This window comes from Rhinopithecus roxellana, chromosome 15 (genome assembly GCF_007565055.1).
Source record: "Rhinopithecus roxellana isolate Shanxi Qingling chromosome 15, ASM756505v1, whole genome shotgun sequence".
Classification (NCBI taxonomy): domain Eukaryota; kingdom Metazoa; phylum Chordata; class Mammalia; order Primates; family Cercopithecidae; genus Rhinopithecus; species Rhinopithecus roxellana.
Window position 1 is genome coordinate 96010247 of NC_044563.1, and position 22413 is coordinate 96032659.

Here is a 22413-nt window from a genome sequence, read left to right on the forward strand (position 1 = left end):
GGAACAAACCACCATCAACTCCAATCTGGTTTATTGTAAGAGACTGGCTTCCTTGCTACAGGCCATTCTCCCTTCAGAAAATTCTCAACACAGCAGATAGAGTGATCCTTTCAAAACCTAAGTCATATGAAAGCATTCCTCTGCTTAAAACTCATCAATGCCTTTCCATCTCACTCAGGGTCAAATACAAACTCTTCACAATGTCTTACAAGGCTTTTCATAACTTGGTTCCTTGTTATGAAGACTATGGCTTACAAGTCTTTTCTATTACTCTTCCTACCTACTCACTTTGCTCCTGTCATTCTGGTCTCTTTATTTCTTTTTGGAACAAACTAGGCACAATCTTTCCTCAAAACCTTTGCAGTTGCTGTTCTCTCTGCCTACATTTCCCAGATATCTGCACAGCTTGCTCCCTTACCTACTCAGGCCTTTGTTCAAATGTTGCCTTCTCGGTGAGGTTTTCCATGACCACCCTATTTAAAATTGCACCCTATATGCTGAAACTTCCTACCCTTTTCCTTACTTTACTTTGTTTAAGGCACTTCTCACTATTATTTATTTATTTGTTTGTTTGTTATTTGTTTGACTTCTATCACTAGAATATAAGCTTCAAGAGACAAAAATTTTCACTGACATAGTTCCAGAACTCAGACTGCTTGTAACATAGGAGGAACTCAGTAAATATCTGTTAAATATATAGGATGAATGAATGAATGAATAAGAGAAAAACAAATGAAAATCCTAGGTAATCTATTCCAGGGAAGAAAAGATGTAATGAGAATAGCTGTATGAAAATAACCATCTTTAGATGCTTAAATGGCTATTCTCATAAATAAAGGGAAGATTTGTTCTAGGAGACACGAAAGAAGATTAGAACCAACCTGCAAAGTAGCAGGAAGGCAGATTATGGCTTAGTTAACAGAAAAGAAAACTTGCTAGCATTAGGAAATGTTCCACAAAGGAACTAGCTCCCTTGGGAAGCAGTGAGCTCTCTACCCCTGGAAGAGTTCAAGTAGAACTTAGGGAAGACTCCTACAACGGTTTGAAGTATATAACATCTGAGGCCCCTTCTATGTTGCAACTAATTCTGTGGATGCAAAATCAGAAGCTAACCATCACGCTGATCTTGCTCTCTTACTATCATTATCAGCATAAAAAGAGACTAAAAAACAACTAACTGTGCATAGCTAATTACAGTTGAAGAAACCTGGCTTTCAATGGCTTCCAAAATCTTGCTCCACCCTACCCATCTTATGTTTCCTTTACTGCCAGGAAAAAGCCTTAGGCTACTTCCTTTTTTTTTTATCATTGAATATATCCACATTTTCCCCCATGTGTTCATGCTCTCCTCCATGCTAAAGCAGGAATCTACTTCCTGTAAGTCTGACCAACCCAAACTTCAAGTTCCTTCCTCAAGAATGCCTCATGCTTGGCCATAATGCATAATAATCTCTCTTCCTCTGAGCTTTATTTGCTCTTGTCTACAAAATGAAGATTAGTAGTTCATAAAATGTTATATGCAGTGTTGTGCCATGTCTTGTGTGTGTATGTGTGTGTATAACACACTATTATATGCTAATCTATTCATATATGTATCTGGCTTCTCCAACTATAGAATTTTCTGAAACTCATGTGTACAGAAATAATGCCTCATGTACCATATTAATATAGCAAAGTGTTGGACACATAGCTGGTTTCAAAGAGGCCCTTACCAATTGACTAACAAATCAATGAACAAAATAAGAAATCCAGCCAGCAGGCTCAAGCTTTGTCTATCAGAAATTACTTTCCTAAAAAGCATTTTTTCCTTCCTTTATAGATCAATTTCAAAGTCAAAATTCAAACACTGCAGATTTCACAAACAGGAATAGCTGGCAGGTATTGGGCTTTGCAAATAACGAATGTGCACAGCAAAACAACATTTGTGGATGTTTGTAAAAGTATATACATGAGTTGATACGAACAGAGATACTTAAGAACTCTTCCTCCCAGTCTAAGTAAAGAGTAAAACCTGGCCCTGATAGAGCCCACTATTGCTACATGACTTCAAAATTACAGGAATATTTCTGGAGTGTAATCTAGCTTTGCCAATTACAAAGTAACTACATATTTATGCTGGCAAAGCCCCATTGTTTGCTGATCCTTCAGACCCTTCAAAGTGTATAAATAAAGACAAGGAAGTTTGTTTCATTAGGAGATAAGCCTATACCTCACATATCTCTGTAGCTGATATTGCAGGAAGGAACAGAAATAATATTAATCTGTTCACTTTACCTATTGAATGTTCTAATCCAGGGTCTTTACATGAGGACAATACTTAAAAGAGTATGGCTAATCTATGCTAATGTAATTGTATTTTATAAGTGTCTTAAATAGGATTGATTCAACGTCTTTAAAATTAAGATTAAAATGGCAAATGTTCAAATCACTTATAATACAAGGCACTAAAATAATTATTTTAATACAACATAGAATATATACTTGGCACACAGTATTATTTTTCTAGAATAATAATATTTACTTGAATTTAAAGCTTTCCATACGCCAGGCAATGTTCTAAGCACTTTACAAATAGTAAGTTACTCAGTCTTCAAGAAGAGTCCTGCATATGTCATTGGTATTGTCATTCTCATTCTACATATGAGGAAACTGGAGAGGAATAAATGTTTCCCAAGGGCAAGGGGAGAGTTCAGATGGATAAAGATTGCCATGTGTTACTTCCTACAGCCAAGAAGGTGCAGATCTAGTATTTGAGCCAGACTAGTCTGACTCCAGAATTGATGCTCTTAACCACTCCACTATACCGCCTGTGTGTAATGTCATGTCCTTACCAATGGCCTTTGGTAAAAGGGACATATGTTTCACATTCACATAAACCTGGTTTATATCTCAGCTCAGCCATTTACTAGCTGTGTGGCCTCAGACAAATTATTTAACATCTCTGAATATTGCATTTTTCAATTGTATAGTGGGAATGATATTCCATATCTTGCAAATTATTTGCAATAATCTGTATAATCCACTTGGCAGAGTACATAGCACACAGTAAGTATTCAATAATTTATCTTTATCATTGCTAAAAAAGTAGCCCCAAATTTAATATTTTATACTAGTTTTATATCAGTATCATGGGGAATTGTTTCCAGGACCCCCCACAGATAACAAAATCTGAGGATGCTCAAGTCCCTTTTATAAAGTGGTATAGTATTTGCATATAACCTACACACATCCCCCATATACTTTAAACAATCTCATTATCTGTAATAGCTAATACAATATAAATGTTATGTAAACACCTTTTAAACTGAATTGTTTAGGAAATAAATGCAAGAAAAAAAAAAGTCTGTAGATGTTCCATACAGATGCAAACACTGTAGACCTAACTACATAGTGTACTTTAGCAATAATGCAACATTTTCTGGAATTTTTTTAAAAAAATTTTTTGATCCAAAATTGGTTGAATCCACACACATACGGAGGGCTGAATGTACCTGCATAATTCTCTATGAGTTCATAGGTAAATTACCAAATAAGTTTCAAATAAATGGCAGTATATTTGGTCATAGTTCTTGTGAAGACATCATTGTAGCTATATGTACCCTAATGAATAGTCCCTCTACATTAATAGTACTCTTATCTGGATTATTACAACATTTCGATACTCGGCAAACTGAAGAGGTTAAAACCAAGGCAAGAGCTAACTTTGCTCCATTCCATATTATTGATAAATTCATTTCATAATAGCTAAGTAATAAAAAAAAAATCTAACTCATCAGCCACAGTTGTGTAGTCAGTAAAATGCATGAAAATGTTGAGCAGTATATGCACTTTTATTGTCTTGAAAGTTATGCATGTCCTTTCAAAATCAGCTATAAAAATTGATCTCACCCCATTCCATCAAGACATCAATAGCAATATTTGAATTTTTGTTTGTTTTTTGCTCAACTCTTGTAATAACCTCATATCTAATAAAGATCAATTTCCAAAGATAAACCTCAGGAAATTAATAATCTATCAACTACAACTACTTAAAAGAGAATAAAAATCCTTAAGCAGAAATGACACCTGGCTCTATGTAGCAAGTATTATCAAAGCTGGGCAGAGAGGAAAATGCTCAGCATTGATATCAAAGAATAAGACATTGTGATCATTGCCTGCTCTTCAGTAGCCCTATTCTGCAGTCTAAAATGATCCTTCCATAAAGGACTGTCCTATACTATCAAGAACAGGATACTTAGTCTCTAAATTTCAAAGCTCTTTTTTATGCACCATATACCACAAGCAGAGACTTCATTTTCTCCAAGTGCTAAGATCTCTTGCTCAGAGGGCACAGCCACACTCATGACTGCGCACATAGGGCCATGAGGCATATTTTGAGACAAAATGGTAAAGACAGTTCCTCAGTCATTTGGCATGATGAGGGCCAAGACCTGAATTTGAACCTTTGCTCTTTATCACCTTTCTGTAGCCACAGAAACGCTCTAAAACTCAACTTCTTTATCTTATTTAGAGAAATATGGGACTATATATCTAAAATCCTAGTATATGCTAGATAGTCAATAAATAATAGATGTTATTAAATTGTTTTAGTTTTTTATTTTACATGCATTGGTACTTGTTGTGGTATTTTGATCCAGAGCTGTTTCAATGTACCTTTTAGCAAAGGGAACTAAATTCAATAATATTACTGCAACTCATATTTTCAAATAAGTATTACATCAAGGTATTAAAACAGTACCTTTAGTAGCCTCCCAGACTGGCGAAACAGCCCCGCTATGTATCACTATACACACAAGGAACATGACTGAGGACAAGGGCAGGAATCGCAAAAGGTCTCAGACTTAAACTTTGGATTGTTCAAAAGAGATTATACACAATCTTAGAGGTGTACTAACAGGATTAAAAGAGAATGTTTATCACACAATCTTAAAGTGGACTATGAATTAGTATTTTTCATAAAACCTCTAATTATCATCTGAATAGCCCAATTACACCGCATTGCGCTTTTTAGTGTTAAACGCATTACCTTTAAAATTACAAACATTTATAATATAGAGGAATTTGGTAATCCTATTTTGTCATGTCTTCATTTGTTAACATACTGGGATCTTTTATAATAAAGTGGCTTAAACTTCTCTCTACCTCTAAAAGGTTCTGCCATGGTATAAAGAAATTCACTGATCATCTGGTGTGATATAAAATATGGTTTTCTGTGATACGAAATACATATTAAATAGTAATGATAATGCTAGAGTTCACCTTTACTGATATTGTATTAAGCACTATATAAAGTACTTTTAAAAGCGTTGCCTCATTGAATCCTCTCAACAATCATACAAGATAGTTTCTACTATTCGTTTCATTTTACACATGAGAAAATAAAAGTTAGAGAAGCTAAATAACTTGCCCAGATAGATGCCACAGTCAGTATGTGAACCCCAGCAGTCAAACTCCAAAGCCCACGCTCCTCCCCAAAACGCTGCAGTGTATTGCACAGATTCATGACCCAGACTACTTTCATTGGCTTTGTTTTCTTATTCTATTTACTATTCCTTTTAAACATATGCTCTGAAACCAACTTTTTGTTCCATGGGGTTACCTCTTGAGTGCCCTTAAAAGTAAATTGCTCTTTATTTCTCCTTTAAGGTATCTCTTTTTCTACCTTCAAGTGAAGCTCTCTTAGTTCCCTGGCACAGTACAGCTCCTCAGTTCTCCTCCAAGTTCACAGCAAATGCAGCTTCCCTCTTGCTTACTCCACTTCTCTCTCTCAAGCTCTTTCCCAAATGTTTCCCTACTCTGAGTCCAGCCGCTTCAGGTCTGTGCCTCAAATGGCCCTCTGGGTTTGCCACCCTGCTGTGCTTCTAGGTCTAGGTATGTTGGAATCTACAGTTATCTGCATCCCTACTTATCCTGACTACTGTGGTTATGAGGGGCCTCTTTTGAATGCAGACAGCCAGTCAGCCAAGTCGAAATTTATACCAGAAATCTATTACCTAATTTTTAAACAAAATGACATGAAATCAGACTTGAAGATATCAAAAGCATGTCTAGTTTCTGATTTAAGCAAGAAAATACACATTGTTACTGCTCCCACCACAGAATAATTTACTGCAACAGGAGTTCTGGATCTTATCCCAAAAATGAGATCCTCTAACCAATGTCAAGGCCAATTATCTTGTGGTAGATCCCACAACAAAAGCAGACTATTGTGATTAGAGTCAGAAGCACCACCCAGAGAAGCTGGAAAGCTTCTGGGGATTTCTTAAGGTTAGTTTTTATTTTTTCTCCCTGTGTGTCTGCTTAAATAAACCAGCAGAAACTCTGTGTGTGGGCACTGAGCATCTTAAATTGGCTTGGGAGACAATGACAGGGGTGATCAGCTAGGAGTGAGCTCTTCCAGGTTTGGCTTGATTTGAGCAAAAGCCATGGTGCAAGGCAGTGCCCCTATGACACAGCAAAGATTCTCATGGCCAAGCCCCTTCAGTATGTCACAACCTCCTCTTTCCCTAATCTCCTTCCCAAACACACTGCCAGTAGCCATCCTATAGTTACTTACTGCAAAAGAAAAGCCCAGGTGGCTAAATTCAGGAATACTTACCCCACAGTAAAGAACTGCCTCATCTCCTGTCTCCGAGACCTCATCAGTTGCTTATACTCCCCAATCCGAAGCTTTTTGCCATCAACAATGCAGGTGCGTTTCGGTCGGGGTTTGTATTTATAGTTTGGGTACTTCTCTAAGTGGATCTTGCTTAGCCGGGCCTGCTCTTCATAATAAGGTTGCTTCTCCTGGTTGGACATTGATTTCCAGCGAGATCCTAGAAATAAAAATAGCCTTAAGTACCCAAGTGGTCAAGGCAACATATTCTAGGCAAACAGAACTAGATATACCTTTCCACCACCTCACTCATCTGTGTGCTGGGTGGCTCCAATTACCACATAGCACTTGCTATCCCAACTATACTCTTAGTTTATAGTACAAAGCATATAACACTTTCTCGTATTATTTCTCTCAATAGTTTAAGACTGATGCTACTATACGTTTTAAAATACATCTTTGCTGCTTAAAGATCATCGCCTACACCAAGATCTTTCCCCATCCATCTGCCTATCCTCTCAACAGGGTTAAAAGGCTAAACTTCCTAAGCATACTGTTGAGCATGACAGGCTTCTCAGGAAAAGCTTTCTTTGTCCTAGAAATTCAAACATCTCCCAAACTCCAAGTATCTTTAGTGCAACTATCCTTTGACAAGATGTCAGCAGATGTTGAAATCCTTCCATATATGAAAAACTACTGTGCACAAGTCTCCCATGGCCTAGGTAATTAAAAAACCTAAGCTCTACTTAAGAAGTTATAGCTTTAGAACCGGAAGGTACCGTTGGAATTATATATACCATTTTCAAGTACTATAAACGTTCATTCAAAGCTGTACCAATAAAAGTAAAAAATTTTAATATGGTTTATACAGGAAGAAGGATAAGTATTCACTTCTCTAATATTGTTTATAAAGAATTATCTAAACACTTGATGAAGAGGGGATGTGTTTTTTTACATGTATCAAATTGCATTTTTGTGTCTCGTTGGTGAATAAAGCGGTAACAGCTGTGCAGGCTGGATGTTAGCTATTCTTCAGTGGAGATTTTTCGTACATAAACAAATGGAAAAGTTGTACAAATATTCTCTGCAGCCAGCAATATCCTGGTCTGCTTTAATAGCACATCCATCCCTGCTCTTTCTTGATTGTTGTGCAAAAGTTGTGTAGAAGGCTTATGCAGATATGCTTCTCTCTGTTCTGCTGGTTTCCAGCAGCTTAAAGCCCCAATTAACAAAGAATTCTTGGTGCTCTTGAAATGCTTGCACTTAAAACTTTACATTTTAATGAATATACTTACTATATTCTTAATAATTTTTTTCACAGAATGCACACAAATGATATAGATTCCCCATAGCTGCCAAAATGGAAAGAGAGAGGCTCTGTGCCCATCTGAAAGCTTACTCATATTGCTACTAAAAGGGCAGAAAAATAAGAAAATCTTCAAGTTAGATATAAAACTGTAAGGCCAGAGAAGCACTGATTTTTTTTTTTTTTTAGAATATCGTTTAACTAGAAAAAAAAATGTATGTCCACTAGGAACATTTTGGTTTGAAAGGTATTTAAATTCAAAAGAATAACATCCCTATGAGTAACTCTGAAGCTCTGAAAACGAAAACCACACTTAATTGTAGTGACATTTAGTATCCATTTTGAAATTAGAAAATCAAAAGAAAAAAAAGAAAAACATATTTTAACATTTCACCACTATTTGATCTTATGTATGTTTTAAATTTTTCTTAGAGTTCACTGCCTCAAAATGCCTCAGAATCAAGTTAAACTATTTATACAGTGACAAAACACGTGTATCTGTGCACGTCCAGATCACTGATATTTACTCAGGTTAAATATTTATTACTTTTGAACAAAACATTTAAAAAATTAAAACCACAGTTTAAGTCTCTAATGTTTTTCAGCTTCTTAAACGGCTTCCTTTGAGATTTTGTCACATCGTGACAGCTTAAGCAGAACAGTGCCTTCTGTGTTTTTCCTTTTTAAAGAGGAAACATGTTAACTATAATGCTGCATGTTGAATAAAATATGTTTAACATGTTGAGCACAATAATTCCAAACTGTACAATCCGCACTAGGCAAGCTCCACACTAATAGAACAAGGCTTGAGTTTAATCCTCAGAAATAGAGAATCACTCTGGCAATTTACCACAAACTGGGCCTCTGCCCTGTGCTTCATGTGTTCAGCTCACTGCTATGAAATTTGAACTAGTCTGTCCTATTAAAATAATTGTAGATTTATTTTACAAGTTTTAAAGTGATCATCAGAGGCATGGTTCTGCACTCCATGAATTTCACACCATTTTGTGTTTCTATTCCTTGATGAATTCTTTCAGTGGGACATATAAACCCAAGGACACTAAAACAGAAAACTGTAGGGTCTATGAGTACTTCATAGCAACTGTATGAATTTAAGAGAACTGCACAGTAAAAAGAGATAAAGCTTGTCTCCATGATTCTTGTTTAGCAGTGACCACTCAAGAGTTGCTAAATTCACAGTATTAACACATACTATAAATAGTTTTGTCTTAAAAATAAGTGTTTAGCCAGTCCTGCCCTGGCACCTGGTGGATATAATAACTCCCAAACCTAAATGCCACGTTATGGGGTGGGGGAGGCAGATGTGATGACGAAGGCTCCTGCGGCAGCTGTCTGACCTTTGTCTAACTTGTGCCCGCCACAATCTCCCTTAGGATCCTAGTTATGCCCCTGCTTCCCACCCTGGTGGCACTCATGGGACTCGCGGGGGGAGATCATCAGCTTTAGCTGCGCTGCTGCACTTACCTAAGATTTTGCTAATGTTGGAGTTATGCATGTCGGGGAAGGCCTGAAGGATTTTCCTCCTCTCATCCTTTGCCCAAACCATGAATGCATTCATTGGTCGCTTGATGTGTGGCTCGCTGCTGGCACGGCCGCGGGCGTCCCTGTAGACTCGTGCTTCAGCCACAGTGGCACCTCCTGTTGGCCAACAATAATACTGCTGTAGTTTAGCTGCAGAGCCATTCATTGCTTTACTTCCTGTAATGTCAGGGCAGGAAGAAGAAGATGAATGGAAAGTGTTATTTTGTGGATAATGTCACACAGCTTGCCACCTGGGTCAGCTGTTTTCCCCAGGTCTTCCTCTTCTTTTCTAAGTGACTCCTTGGAAGTAGAAGGTAGGTTCAAAGCACAATTCTACAGGCTCTTCTGATGTAGCCCTCAAAGGCACACTAAGAATTAATTTTGTGTGTGTTTTATACACCTTACCACATTTACTACAATAAATGGGAGGTGATTATAGAGCAATGAATGACATTACCTTATGGCAAACTTTCCTGCTATAATTCCTTTCTTCAAAAGCATGCTCTTACCAGTCATTTTAGACGCATTTGCCCCAGATCACAACCACTCTATATGTTTACCCCAAATAGAATTGTTTTTCACAATATTGTGTTCACCTGTGCTCTTCTCACTGCCTAGAAGACCCTTCTCCTACTCCTTCATGCTAAATCCCATTCATCCTTCAATGTTGACATGTTTCATGATTGAATGAATTAATTCTATGAAAAATATTAATTGAGCAATTACTGTAACCTAGGTTTTATGCCAGGTGCTAAGGAGACCTGGTAAATAAAACAGCCTCTGCTTCTAAGGAGCTCACAGTTGAGAGTAAGGATAGACAACGATAACAAAGAGGGTAAGAGGTGCTACTATACTGACGTTAAAAGGGCACCAAAAGAGCACCAGACAGAATGGTCAGCTAGCGTTTCCTAGGAGATGTCTAAACTGAGTCTTCAAGGATGAATAGGAATCAGCAAGTGAGTGGGAGAGGGAGTAAAGTCCAATGGGAAGGGTAATTCAGGCTAAAGAAACAGAATTTGCAGTGATGCTCCCCAGGCTGCACTCAGTCCTCCTGCTTTCAGGAGACATGACCCATAGTAATTATTGTTTATGTGACTATCTCCCTCCTTTCCACTCCTCTCAGGAATATGAGATACCTAAAGTTAGTGATTATGCTGTACTCATTCTTGTATCCTCAGGATTTTTCACATAACAGATAAGAAAATACTCATTAAGCAAAGATTATTTGGTTTTCAACTCATATGCAAAAGTCATAGACTAAGAGGCATTTATTTCAAGCATCCTGTTCTATTTTTCTGTTTAAGTGTAGTTCTTTAACATCTATGAAACTATGCCTAAATTCCTGATGTTTTATAATTTCCAAAGAGCTGACTCTAGTAACATACGAGATTGAAAGCTCCTTGAAGATAGGACAAGGGCTGGGTCTTATTCACTGCTCTATTCCTAGGATTCATTAAAGTACTTGGCACATAGGATTTCAATTAGTAAAATATGTTATATTAATGAATGATTGAATAAATAAATGAATGAATGAACATGGCTCTTACTTGTCTTCATGCACCCTATACCAGGGTGATATACTGATGTATACTTTGTGATGTGGCAACTCCTGAATATCTCCCACAGATTGAGAACTTCTATAATTAAACGTAAAGTGGTCGGACTGATAGCCTCAGACAAGGCTTCTACCACATAACAGGAAAGCCTACGCCCAGAAGTTTAGAAGCAAAATGTACATTAACATCAACATTTCTATTTTCTGGAAAAAGTAAATCCTTTCTGCTCAGTGAAGTTATTATACAGGACCAACATGATTCAATCAATCTCTGGCCCTTCCTCTCTATTTTTAGATACCTTGGTTAAGTAGAAATTTGTTTATGTCAAAGCCAGTAATAAATTACAACATTATAGTGCACTATTATTTAGCAAATATGGTCATCATTTACTGCAAACAAAAGACAGTATAAAAGGGTGGGATTGGCTAACATGAATTTTTTTCTAAACAGGAAGGAGAGCAGAAAGGCTACTTTCTGAAGACTATACAAAAATAACATATTTTCTAAACAGCCCTTCTTTTCGGCCTACTAGATAGAATGATCCTTTACATGAAAAGTCTTAGATCCCAAGATGCATAATTAATATGATACCTTTTTGCCACCATACCCACAGTACATTAATTTCATTTAAAATGCACTGACCATACAGGATAAATTGATTTCACTTTATATGGGTTTGACAGCCATGTTTATTGTGCAGTGAAATGTAGTGTAGCTTCCAGCCGACAATATCCATCAACACAGGGCAATATGCTGACTGCTGGGCCAGATGAAGGCATACATTACTCTGGAAGTGAAACACTCATTCAGATACGACAGTGTCTTCTCCTGAGGATCACCATGGTAATTTATGATGCCCTCAGTGCCATTACTTTACAACTGACATGGATTCAGCAATTTATATACTGACATGCATTCACATAAAAGGAGACAGGTTTGTGGAGAATGTCAGATGCAAAAACATTTCAATATTATTCTAAGTTAACTGCTATGCCACAGGTGATTAACATATGAGACCTGCTTCTTCTGTTGTAGCTTTCTCTTCACCTCTAGCAAAACCAAATAGTCAGCTTCCATTTATTTCTTCATTTAAAATATGTATTTCATTGTAAATGGGAAGTTCTACTCTCCCAAAGACTGACAGAGATCATAGTGGATTTTTAGATGCTAGCTTTAGTATAAACATTCTAGATTCTCTACTTGGTACCAATTGAGTCTCCCAGATATGCCATACATATGCCCAATCTCTCTCCCACTCATGCTACACCACAGTCTTCACATATCCTTCCTACTCTCTTCTACTTTACCAATTTCTACCTTTTTCTGAGGAATAGAGCTCAAGTCTGACCTCTACCCTGCACTGACCTTTACTTTTCCTCCTACATCACATATTATCTTCAGGAGCTGAAGGATAAGGAATTGATTACACAGCAGTTTTCTGGGACTCACATGAAACGCTTCCAGAAGTTGAAAACTTCAAGCACAGTGCACAGAACAAAAACATGAATTAAGAAGGCAAAGAATAGAAAATGCTTTAGATCATGTGCACATCTCTTTTTTCTGGTCACCTCTTCTCTCTTCCAGAAGGAGTGAACCACAAATGAATGGGGACATCCTAAGCTAAACTAGAAATGTTGTATCAGATGAACCAAGATTTGGGAAGAAGAGATTTACCCAGGGAGGCCAACATTTGAAACTACTTTTAAAGTGAATCTGATACCTGATCAACTACAGCAGCGACTTTTAACACCACACAGATTGCAGTGCCCAGATCCCTTTGCAAAATCATAACTTGGAAAATGTTTTCCTGTTTTTCCTTCTCCCACTCTTCCTATTTTTGCCCACTTCCTGTTCTATCTCCCAAATACGTAGTACTCTAAAGCTATTTTACGACTATGAAAATTATGCCCAGGAGGTCACTCTCCTTAATTAGAAAGTCAATGAAAACAACAACAAACCAAATTTGCATATAAAAATGGTCTCACCTTTGCTTTCACTACCACCACTAACATCCTAGAAAGGGAGTCTATCCTTCCCTAGATTTATAATATCTGAGTTAACACCTGGGTAATGTACAGAAAATACAGTAATATAAACCACAAATGCCCCACAAATACATATTGAGGGTTTCCTCTATTCTGTCTTTTTGAAGTGACTATGCCATTTAAGACTTATATGGAATTCATTGAAGCATCCATATGAGTACTATGCAGAAAGATGTTTTCAACGAATATTTCTTAAATATTTTGATAGAAAACATTTCTCAATATTACTTTTCTTTTTCAGTTAAAGCTGACAACTTATCTATTACTTGAATTTACAATCTAAGTTTGAGTTAAGCTTAGATTCAGAATTTTAAGAAAGTATTAGAAGCTACAAAGTCAAAAGAACATTTAGAAAGTGTCCCTAAACTTTGCTTCTGAAACAAAATGGTAAAGGAATTGTTGCCACAGTAGAAATACTTACGATTGTATGTGTGTGTACAAATTCAGAAATTTAAAAATGGAAATTACATACCTGGAAAACCCTTATAAACACGTAAGAAAAATTTTATTGCATATTATAAATTGTTTTCAAAAGGTATACTATTAATCTGTGTATCTGAAGTCTAAAATTCACTTTGTTATAATTAATTTTAAAAATATGCATATTGTATGATTTCATACTGCTCCATCCATCATTAAGTGCAAAACACCAAACATTTCATTCTTAAATAGCCAATAGTCTGCATCAGAATCCAGAACTTGGAATGGCTCATAATTCTATGAGGCAGCTTCTTCTCCTTTTAATAGCAGCAGAGTCATTTGTGAGTTCAGCGTATGCTTTTTCATGGAAAGCAGTTAGAAGAAGCCTAGACCCACAGCTATGTACCTGGAGACGGCTTTCCAGCTGACCTAAGAGTCTTTAATTGCCAGCAACAGCAGTCCCAAATGACAGTTACTGAAAGCCCAAGAGATCAACAGCACCACAGTAGGCTTCAAGGGAAAGCAAGGTCCCTGTATGTCAGGAGAGGCTGCTCTGTACAACTTCCCCTAGAAGGCTCAAATTGGTTAATTCATCCTTCATCTCCATTTGTGTAAAGGCAAACTTTCGGTTAAAGATAGTTAATCTGCAGAGAGAAAATAGAAATTGCCAAGGCAAAAATCTCCTCAGAAAGCTGTGATTTGAATGATTTAAAGAGAAGACAAAATTGAGTTTTTCCAGGTGGGTTGGAAAGAAGGCCAGTTTCACCATCACAGCCTCTGGAAATGGTCCTGAACTAATCCTGGAGAGGCCCCTTCCTGGTTAAATTCCAAGGGATATCCGAGTGAATGAGTGAGTGCTTGTGCATATAAAAAATTATCCCTAAGGGGAACTCTGGTTAATTCTATAATGTGCCTAGTAATCATTTATTTATCTATTAATTCCATAAACACTTCTGACACAATTCATATGTACCCAGCATTGTGATGGGGTATACAAAGACAGATAATACATGTACTTTGTTTTTAAGGAATTTGGTCCAATGTGAGAAGACACATAAATTAAAAATTACAAACGATGCTACCAGAGGTAATTTAAAAATACTATTAGAGCAGGGAAAATAAGCTACTAACACAATTGGAGTGGACAGAGATAAATATTAGGGAGGCTTCAAAGTTGAAGTGGTGCTTGAGCGGCATCTTAAAGGAGAAGTAATAATTTACCGGCAGGTATGAATGTGAAACTACTTTGGGCGAGGAAATCAGTGTGAGCAAAGGCACAGTTTATAACAAAAGCAAAGGACAATTTTAGGGAATAAAAAGAAGCTGGTGATGGCTTGGGTTTATGTAAAAATGTAAAAAAAGAGGGGAGTACTAAGAGATGAAACCAGAAAAGTAAATAGGGACCAAATTTGCTAAGCACCTTGAATGCCAAGCTAAGAAATCTTTTAAGGTTTTTAAGCAGAAGAGTAACATGGAAAAAATATGTTCCAGAAGAGATCAGAATGGAAAACTAAATGAGAAATTACCATTGAATAGTCTCAATGATTACCAGTGAATTGATAATAAAGAATAGAGAAAAATAAAGTAACTACCTCTTCAAGGGCTCATTAAAACTTACATTTTGTCAGACAGAATTAATGTGATACATGCAAAATATTGGCACAAAAGGTTGTATTATAAAATCAAATTCTGGTAATGGCAGAATAGCTCATATCAGACCTATCCTCCAACAGATAATAAATATAAACTCTGAAAAAATATGAAAAAAAAAAAAACCCATAGATGTTGAAGATTCCTGAGAGCTACCAAAACTAAACAGAAACTGGAGTGGATTCCATCCTAGAATGAAAGGCATTTTACTAAATGAAATTCTGTTTTCATAGTTTTTCCCATGAAGACACTTCCCAGTCTTCATAGCATGGAGTGGCTAGAATACAAATAGAAAGTCAGTCTAATTGGCTTAATGTGTCAGAAGACAGAGTTTGAACTTACAAGTGGCAGCTGACCCCTGAACTTGCCATGTATTTGGAAGACTCAAGTGAACCCAACGAAAAAATAGAGCTGTGTATCTGGAAAATCTGAAAAGAGATTTCAACTGATGCCTTTTGCAAGAGAAACGGAATTTGAATTTGAATCCTATCAAGCTAGCAAGAATTCATAAACACCTTGGGCTTTCCACTGAAACTCCAGAGGGGCAACTCCTTAGGAATAAATTCTATGTGCCAGGACTAAGAATTTGCCCTAAGACTAAAAACAAAATTAAAAAAGACTCTCCCTAACAATGCAAAAACTAAGTTTCCACAAGTTCAACGTGTACAGCAGGTAATTTAACTGCTTCCTGCCCCCCAAATTAAAATTTTTCAGAGAAAGATAATAGAATACAGAGTATCTACAATGGATAATCCACAACATACAATATATAATAAAAAATTATGAGTTGTACAAAGAAGCAGGAAAATGTGACTCAGAGACCAAAAAATAAAAAATAAATAAATAAAAGGAAGACAAATACTGGCTGAAAATTACCTGAATTTCGTGAGAAACATCAGCTAAGAGGTTTAAGACATTCAGGGAAATGCAGGCCAAATAAATACAAACAAAACCACACCTAGAAACTAGTTAAACTACTGAAAAGCAAAGACAAAGAGAAAATTCTAGAGAAAAGGGACATATTACTCACAGGGAAACAAAATTACAAATAAGAGCTGATTATTCACTAGAAACAATGAAGCCCAGCAGACTATGGAACATCTCTAAAAATGGAAATAAATTCAGAGTTTTATCCAGTGAACATATGCTTCAAAAATGAATATGAAATATACTCTCAAATGATTAAAAGCTAAAAGAATGAGTTATCAGCAGACAAACACCAAAAGAGATATTCAAGGAAATTATTCAAGAGGAAAAGAAATAACACTCAATAAAAACCAGATATACAGAAAGAAAGGAAAAATATTAAAAATGATTTGTGACCATTTTTTCTTCTCTGGATTTCACTAATAAACAGCTAATTGTTTAATGTTTTTAAAAGGCAAGGAATTATTTAATAGAAAATATAACATTGTACTGTGGGATTTATAACATATAAAAAGGTAAAATATGGAACAATAGCATATTACCACAAAAGATGAGGGTATAAATAGAATTAGATTGTTAAAGCTCGTTTTATTTTACATGAAGTGATAAAATTTTAACTGTAAGGATACTCAATTAAGGTTTGATAGTGAATTCTTAGAAAAACTAATTTAAAAAAATACAAAGAGGCCAGGCGAGGTAGCTCATGCCTGCAATTTCAGCACTTTGGGAGGCAGAGGTGGGAGGATCTCTTGAGGTCAGGAGTTCAAGACCAGCCTGGGCAACATACTGAGATTCTGTCTCTACAAAAGGTTCAAAAATTAGCTAGGTATGGTGGCATGCACCTGTAGTTCCAGCTACTCAGGAGGCTGAGGTGGGAGGATTGCTTGAGCCCAGGAGGTTGAGGCTGGGCCACAGCACTCCAGCCTGGGTGATGGAACAAGACCTTGACTCAAAACAAAAAACAAACAAAAGTAAAAAATACAAAGAAGTATAGCTAGAAATTCAACAGAGTACTTCAAACAAAAGACCTTAAAAGGGATCCAATTAACACAAAGGAAGGCAGAAGAGGAGAAATAGAAGATGAAAACCTGAGGGAACAAATACAAATAGTGAAAAAATACTAAAGTGTAAGACCTAAGCCCAACAAATTTAATAATTATATTAAACAGAAATAAATCAAATTATCTAATTAAAAGTCAGTGATTTCTCTGAATGGATAAAGAGTAAGAATCAATGAAACAGAAAACAGATATAATAAAGACAACTTACAAAGCCAAGGTTAGAAACTTAAAAAGAACAAAATTAATAAATCCTAAGTAAGATGGGTCAACAGACAAAGAGAGAAGACAAAAATGCCAGTATTTGGACTGAAAGAGGAGATTTCACTGTAGATACTATCCATATTACAAAGATAAAAAGGGAATATTATAAATAACTTAATTTCAATAAATTTGACAACTTAGATAGAATGAACATATTTGTTGAAAGACACAAACTACCAAAATTCACTCAAGAATAAATAGAAAATCTGAATACACTGATAGCTAATCAATCAATTGAATTTATAACCAAGAACTTATCCACAAAGAAAATTGAAGCCCTGAATGGTTTCACTGGTAAGTTCTTTCAAACATTTAAGGAAAATAAGAATAATATTGCATAAAGGTAAGAAAGTAGAGAAAGAAGAAACACTTCTTAAATAAGCTTATGAGGCAGCACACTTTGACAGAGGTTTGAGCATAAGTGCAAAATTTTAAAATAAAATGTTAACAAATTGAATCCAGCCAAATGTAAAAAATAGATAATACATCATGACCAAATAGAACTTATCTCAGTAATGTGAAATTGGTTTAATATTTGAAATCCAGACAATGTAGCTCATTACATTAACAGAACAAAGGGAAAGAAAACACAGGGTAATCACAATAGATTCAGAAAATGGTTTTGACAACATTCAATACTCAATCATGTTGGAAATGCTCAGGAAATTAGTATTAAAAGGAAACTTTCCCAGTCTGATAAAGGGCTTTTAAGAAAAACCTACAGGTAACATCATAATAGTGAACTACCAAATGCTTTCTCCAAAAATGAACAGCAAGGCAAAGATGTCCACTCTCACCATTGTTAATCAACAATCAAAAAAATAAAAAGCTCATGCTTTATATTTTGGGAGGCTAAGGTGGGCAGATCATGAGGTCAGGAGTTCAAGACCAGCCTGACCAACACGGTGAAACCCCGCTCTACTAAAAATACAAAAATTAGCTGGGCATGGTGTCGTATGCCTGTAATCCCAGCTACTCAGGAGGCTGAGGCAGGAGAATGTCTTGAAACCGGGAGGCAGAGGCTGCAGTGAGCCGAGATCGTGCCACTGTACTCCAGGCTGGGCAACAGAGCAAGACTCCATCTCAAAAAATAAAATAAAATAAAATAAAAAATAAAAAAATAAAAAGCATACAAATTATAAGGGAATAAATAATGTCATCTGTTCATATATAATTGTTTACATAAAAAATCCTAAGGAATTTACAAAATACTAGAACTGATAAGTGAATTTAACAGTATTGCAATAAACAATAAAAAATACAGAAATCAATCATATTTCTTTATACTAGCAGCAATTAAAAAATCATATTCAAATTTATATATGTAGTATCAGATAATAAAATACTTGGGAATAAATTTAACTGACAAAAGTATTCAAGACATCTACACTAAACACAATACAACATTTGTGACTTAAAGACCTAAAAAAATGGAGGAATATACCATGTTCATTAATCAGAAGACTCAATATTGTTACAGTGTTATTGTTCTGAAATTTATCTACAGATTCAACCAAATTCCACTAAAAATTATCCAAAGTTTTTTTCATATAAGGTGACAAACTGATTTTAAAATTCATATGAAAAATAAAGCAGTAGGACAAACTAAAACAAACCTGAAGAAAATTAGAGGATTCAAACTACCTTAATGAAAACCAAGGCTGTTAAAGTGGAAAATGATAGTTTTTTCAACAAATACTGCTAGAACAAGTTGATAGATACATTGGAAAAAAATCTTGGATCTTGTATCACACATTATATCCAACAATTAGAGATGAATCATGACTTAAATCAAGAAAGAAAAAACTATAACACTCCTCTAAATATACATAAAACAATAATTTAGTGACTTTAAAGTAAAATGACTCTTAGATACAACATATAAATTACTAAATATACAAGAAAACTGTTAAATTAAACTTTATAAAAATTACAACTCTGCTTATCAAAAGTCATTGTTAAAAAAAATAAAATGTCAAAGCGCATACTGGAAAAAATATTCAGAACACACATGTCTGACAAGAACTTGCATCCAGGATACATATAAAGAATGACCAAAAACCTCTAATTTTAAAACGGACAATAGACTTAAATGAACATTTTTATAAAAAAGGATATAGATATGGCCAATAAGCAGATGAAAAGGTATTCCCTATCATTAATCATCAGAAAAATGCAAACTGAAACCACAGTGAGATGCATTTCACATCCACTGGAATGGCTTAAGTGCTAAATGTTGGCAAGGATAGGGAACAACTGTAACTCTAATATACTGGTGGTGAAAGTATAAAACAGCATAACCATTTTCTGGCAATTTCTTCTAATTAAAATGCATATTTGCATATGACCCAGCAACCAAATTAAAATTTCTGTCAAAAATAGACTTATATAAGAATATGACAGCAGTTTTATTAATAATAGAAAAAAGGAAAATAACTGGAGAATGAACAAATTGTGATATATCCATACAATGGAATACTACTCAAAATAAAACTGTTTTAAATCTTAGTTTAAAAAAGGCAAAAATGACAACAAAATAACTGCACAAGAAAAAGCAGAAAACCAACCATCCAACAAATAAAATGCTCTTTTTTTTGAAAGGTTACTTTTTCTGTGGACCTGAAAAGTAGGTGGCATATTCAGGCCATTGTGAACTCAAAGATAATCTCATTTACTAAAATGAATTATTAAGAACAGCAAAAAAACTATAATTGATTGCTTATGAAGAGAAAGAGACATAAGTATCACTATTGGGTTCCTTGACAGAACTGTTGACAATCACAGTATTTCAGACTACTTCATTTTATTAATAGAATAGTTTTTTCTATTAATAGAAATTTTCTCCTGCGGGATTCTGAAGAGTGACATAATACATTTGATAGTCCCTTATTTGGGTTAATAGAGAAAATGATACTGAATGCATTAGAAACAAAAATGCAGAAGATGAAATTTTAGAAGGGGATTGAAATTAGAAAAGAGAGTATTAATACTACACAGATTTGATTTTTCACCATATTTATCCCACCAAATTTATCTTAATACAATAGAGGTCAAATTCATTGTGTTGACTGATAGATGTCCCTCTATGATTATGGAAACCTACTGCTAACTTATCATTCCTGTTCTGCCAGAATGTGAACTTACTTTCATTATAGGAAGGCTGCTTGGATTTCAAGTTTGATTTCTTCTTGCAAAAAAAAGAAAAAGGATTTGGCTATCCTAGTGGTTTATTTGGCAGGCAAAATACATTCCATGGCTGAGCAAGAGCCTTAATCATTAAGGAAGTGAGGAAGTGATGTGTTCATCTTCTGAGAAGAAGAAATGCCAGAGGTGTAGAGTATGCTTTGTTCTCTGTATCTTTTGTAAAAATTACCTAGATATATTAGCAAAGAGTGACCTACTGATAGGTAAATGACTTAAGGAAGACAAATGCAAAATATGGATACACAATTCTTCTGAGCTAGCGATTGGTGAATATGCAAGAGCCAACAGTACAGGAACAAAAGATGAATTATATGTGGTACTTTAATTAAAGTGTTAATTCTTCATTTGCTCAATGTTGAGGAAGACCGTAAGTTAATTTTAATATCTTTGTTTTCATCTTAAGGTTCTTTAGCCCTAGTAAAAACAAATCCCTATTTACTTTAACTATTGAAGCTATCTAGATCAATAAATTCACCAAATAAACTAGAGAGGATGAGAATGTGTGTGTGTGTGTGAGAGAGAGAGAGATATGAATAGAAAGGCCTAGTTATATATAATGTACACATAAAAAATTCCACTGGGCACTTTGGAAACAAACTTTTTATTTTTATTAATTTAATTTAATTTAATTTAATTTTACTTTTTGAGACAGAGTCTCACTCTGTCACCCAGGCTGGAGTGCAGTGGGGTGATCTTGGTTTACTGCAATCTCCGCCTCCTGGGTTGAAGCAATTCTCCTGCCTCAGCCTCCTGAGTAACTGGGATTACAGACGTGAGCCACCACGCCCAGCTAATCTTGTGTGTGTGTGTATTTTTAGTAGAGACAGGGTTTCACCATGTTGGCTAGGCTGGTCTTGAACTCCTGGCCTCAAATGATCTCCCTGCCTTGGCCTCCCAAAGTGCTGGGGTTACAGGATGAGCCACTGCTCTTGGCTGGAAACAAGCATTTCATTAATCAGAGTACCAAAGTATTTCTTTAAAGAGCAATTTACCTTTTTGATAGACTAGGCCAGAGGTCGGTTTCTAGGATAGGAACACCAGGTGTACTAAGTAACTTTGCATAAAATAATATTTACTAAGTGCTTTCACTAATTACATTATCTTTGTCCTCATTATAATCTTTGAAAATGAGTAGGAAGGCAGATATCTTTTCACCCACTTTATGAATGAGGAAAGTAAGACTCAGAGACATAATAGCACCTTCCCCTGATTAACCAGTTGCTGGTAATACGAAGCAGAGCCAGATCTAGAACCTAGATCTTCTGACTTTCAGCCTAGTACATCACCCCTTCACCAAAGCTACCCCAATCACTATTCGGCAATCTGAAACAGCTCTGAATTTCAAAGCCCACCATTTCTTGGCTGGAACATTATTTTCCCCCTTTAAGGATGCCACTTCCCTGCCCAGCTAAGCACATTAGAAGAGCCCATTACTAGTTATGTAGTTCATGCCATTGTCTAATTGTTCTCTGAAATACTGCCCCACCAAAGATGCAAGGGTATGTAGAGAAAGCACTAAAGACTAAAATTATAGCTGGGATTAAAACAATGCTAAATTAATGCATTCCTTGGTTACAGGATTATGAGCAAGTGTTATTGTGGATAAGACTTCTATTTTTTTTTTTTCTATTAGAGACTCCATTCTCTTTAAAAGATCAACAAGAGGAACCAAAGGGAATTCCCTAAGGTCAGCTCTGAGGAAACATAAACCTCTAATTCAATAACTCGGCTACTGCTCTGAAAAAGGGCTTTATTATTGCAACATCCATATGGAGCCAATTGGACATTAATGACTAATCAATCCCTCCCCTTTCTATTCTACTTAAAGTGTCACAAACCATGTTTA

The 22413-nt window shown here is 35.6% G+C and overlaps 1 protein-coding gene across 12 annotated transcripts in view; it reads right to left on the reverse strand.

Annotated features, from left to right (window-relative positions):
* SOX6 (SRY-box transcription factor 6) overlaps window positions 1-22413 on the reverse strand; it is a 702902-nt gene that overhangs the window by 12290 nt on the left and 668199 nt on the right. For 9 of the 12 annotated variants that reach the window (XM_030918953.1, XM_030918959.1, XM_030918957.1 and 6 more), the window contains 2 exons: window positions 9387-9620; window positions 6599-6815 (listed from right to left, as the gene is read on the reverse strand). In XM_030918953.1, the coding sequence (XP_030774813.1) occupies window positions 6599-6815; window positions 9387-9620 (451 nt within the window). The remainder of the gene's footprint in view (window positions 1-6598; window positions 6816-9386; window positions 9621-22413) is intronic. The other 3 variants (XM_030918955.1, XM_030918960.1, XM_030918954.1) reach the window with 1 other exon arrangement.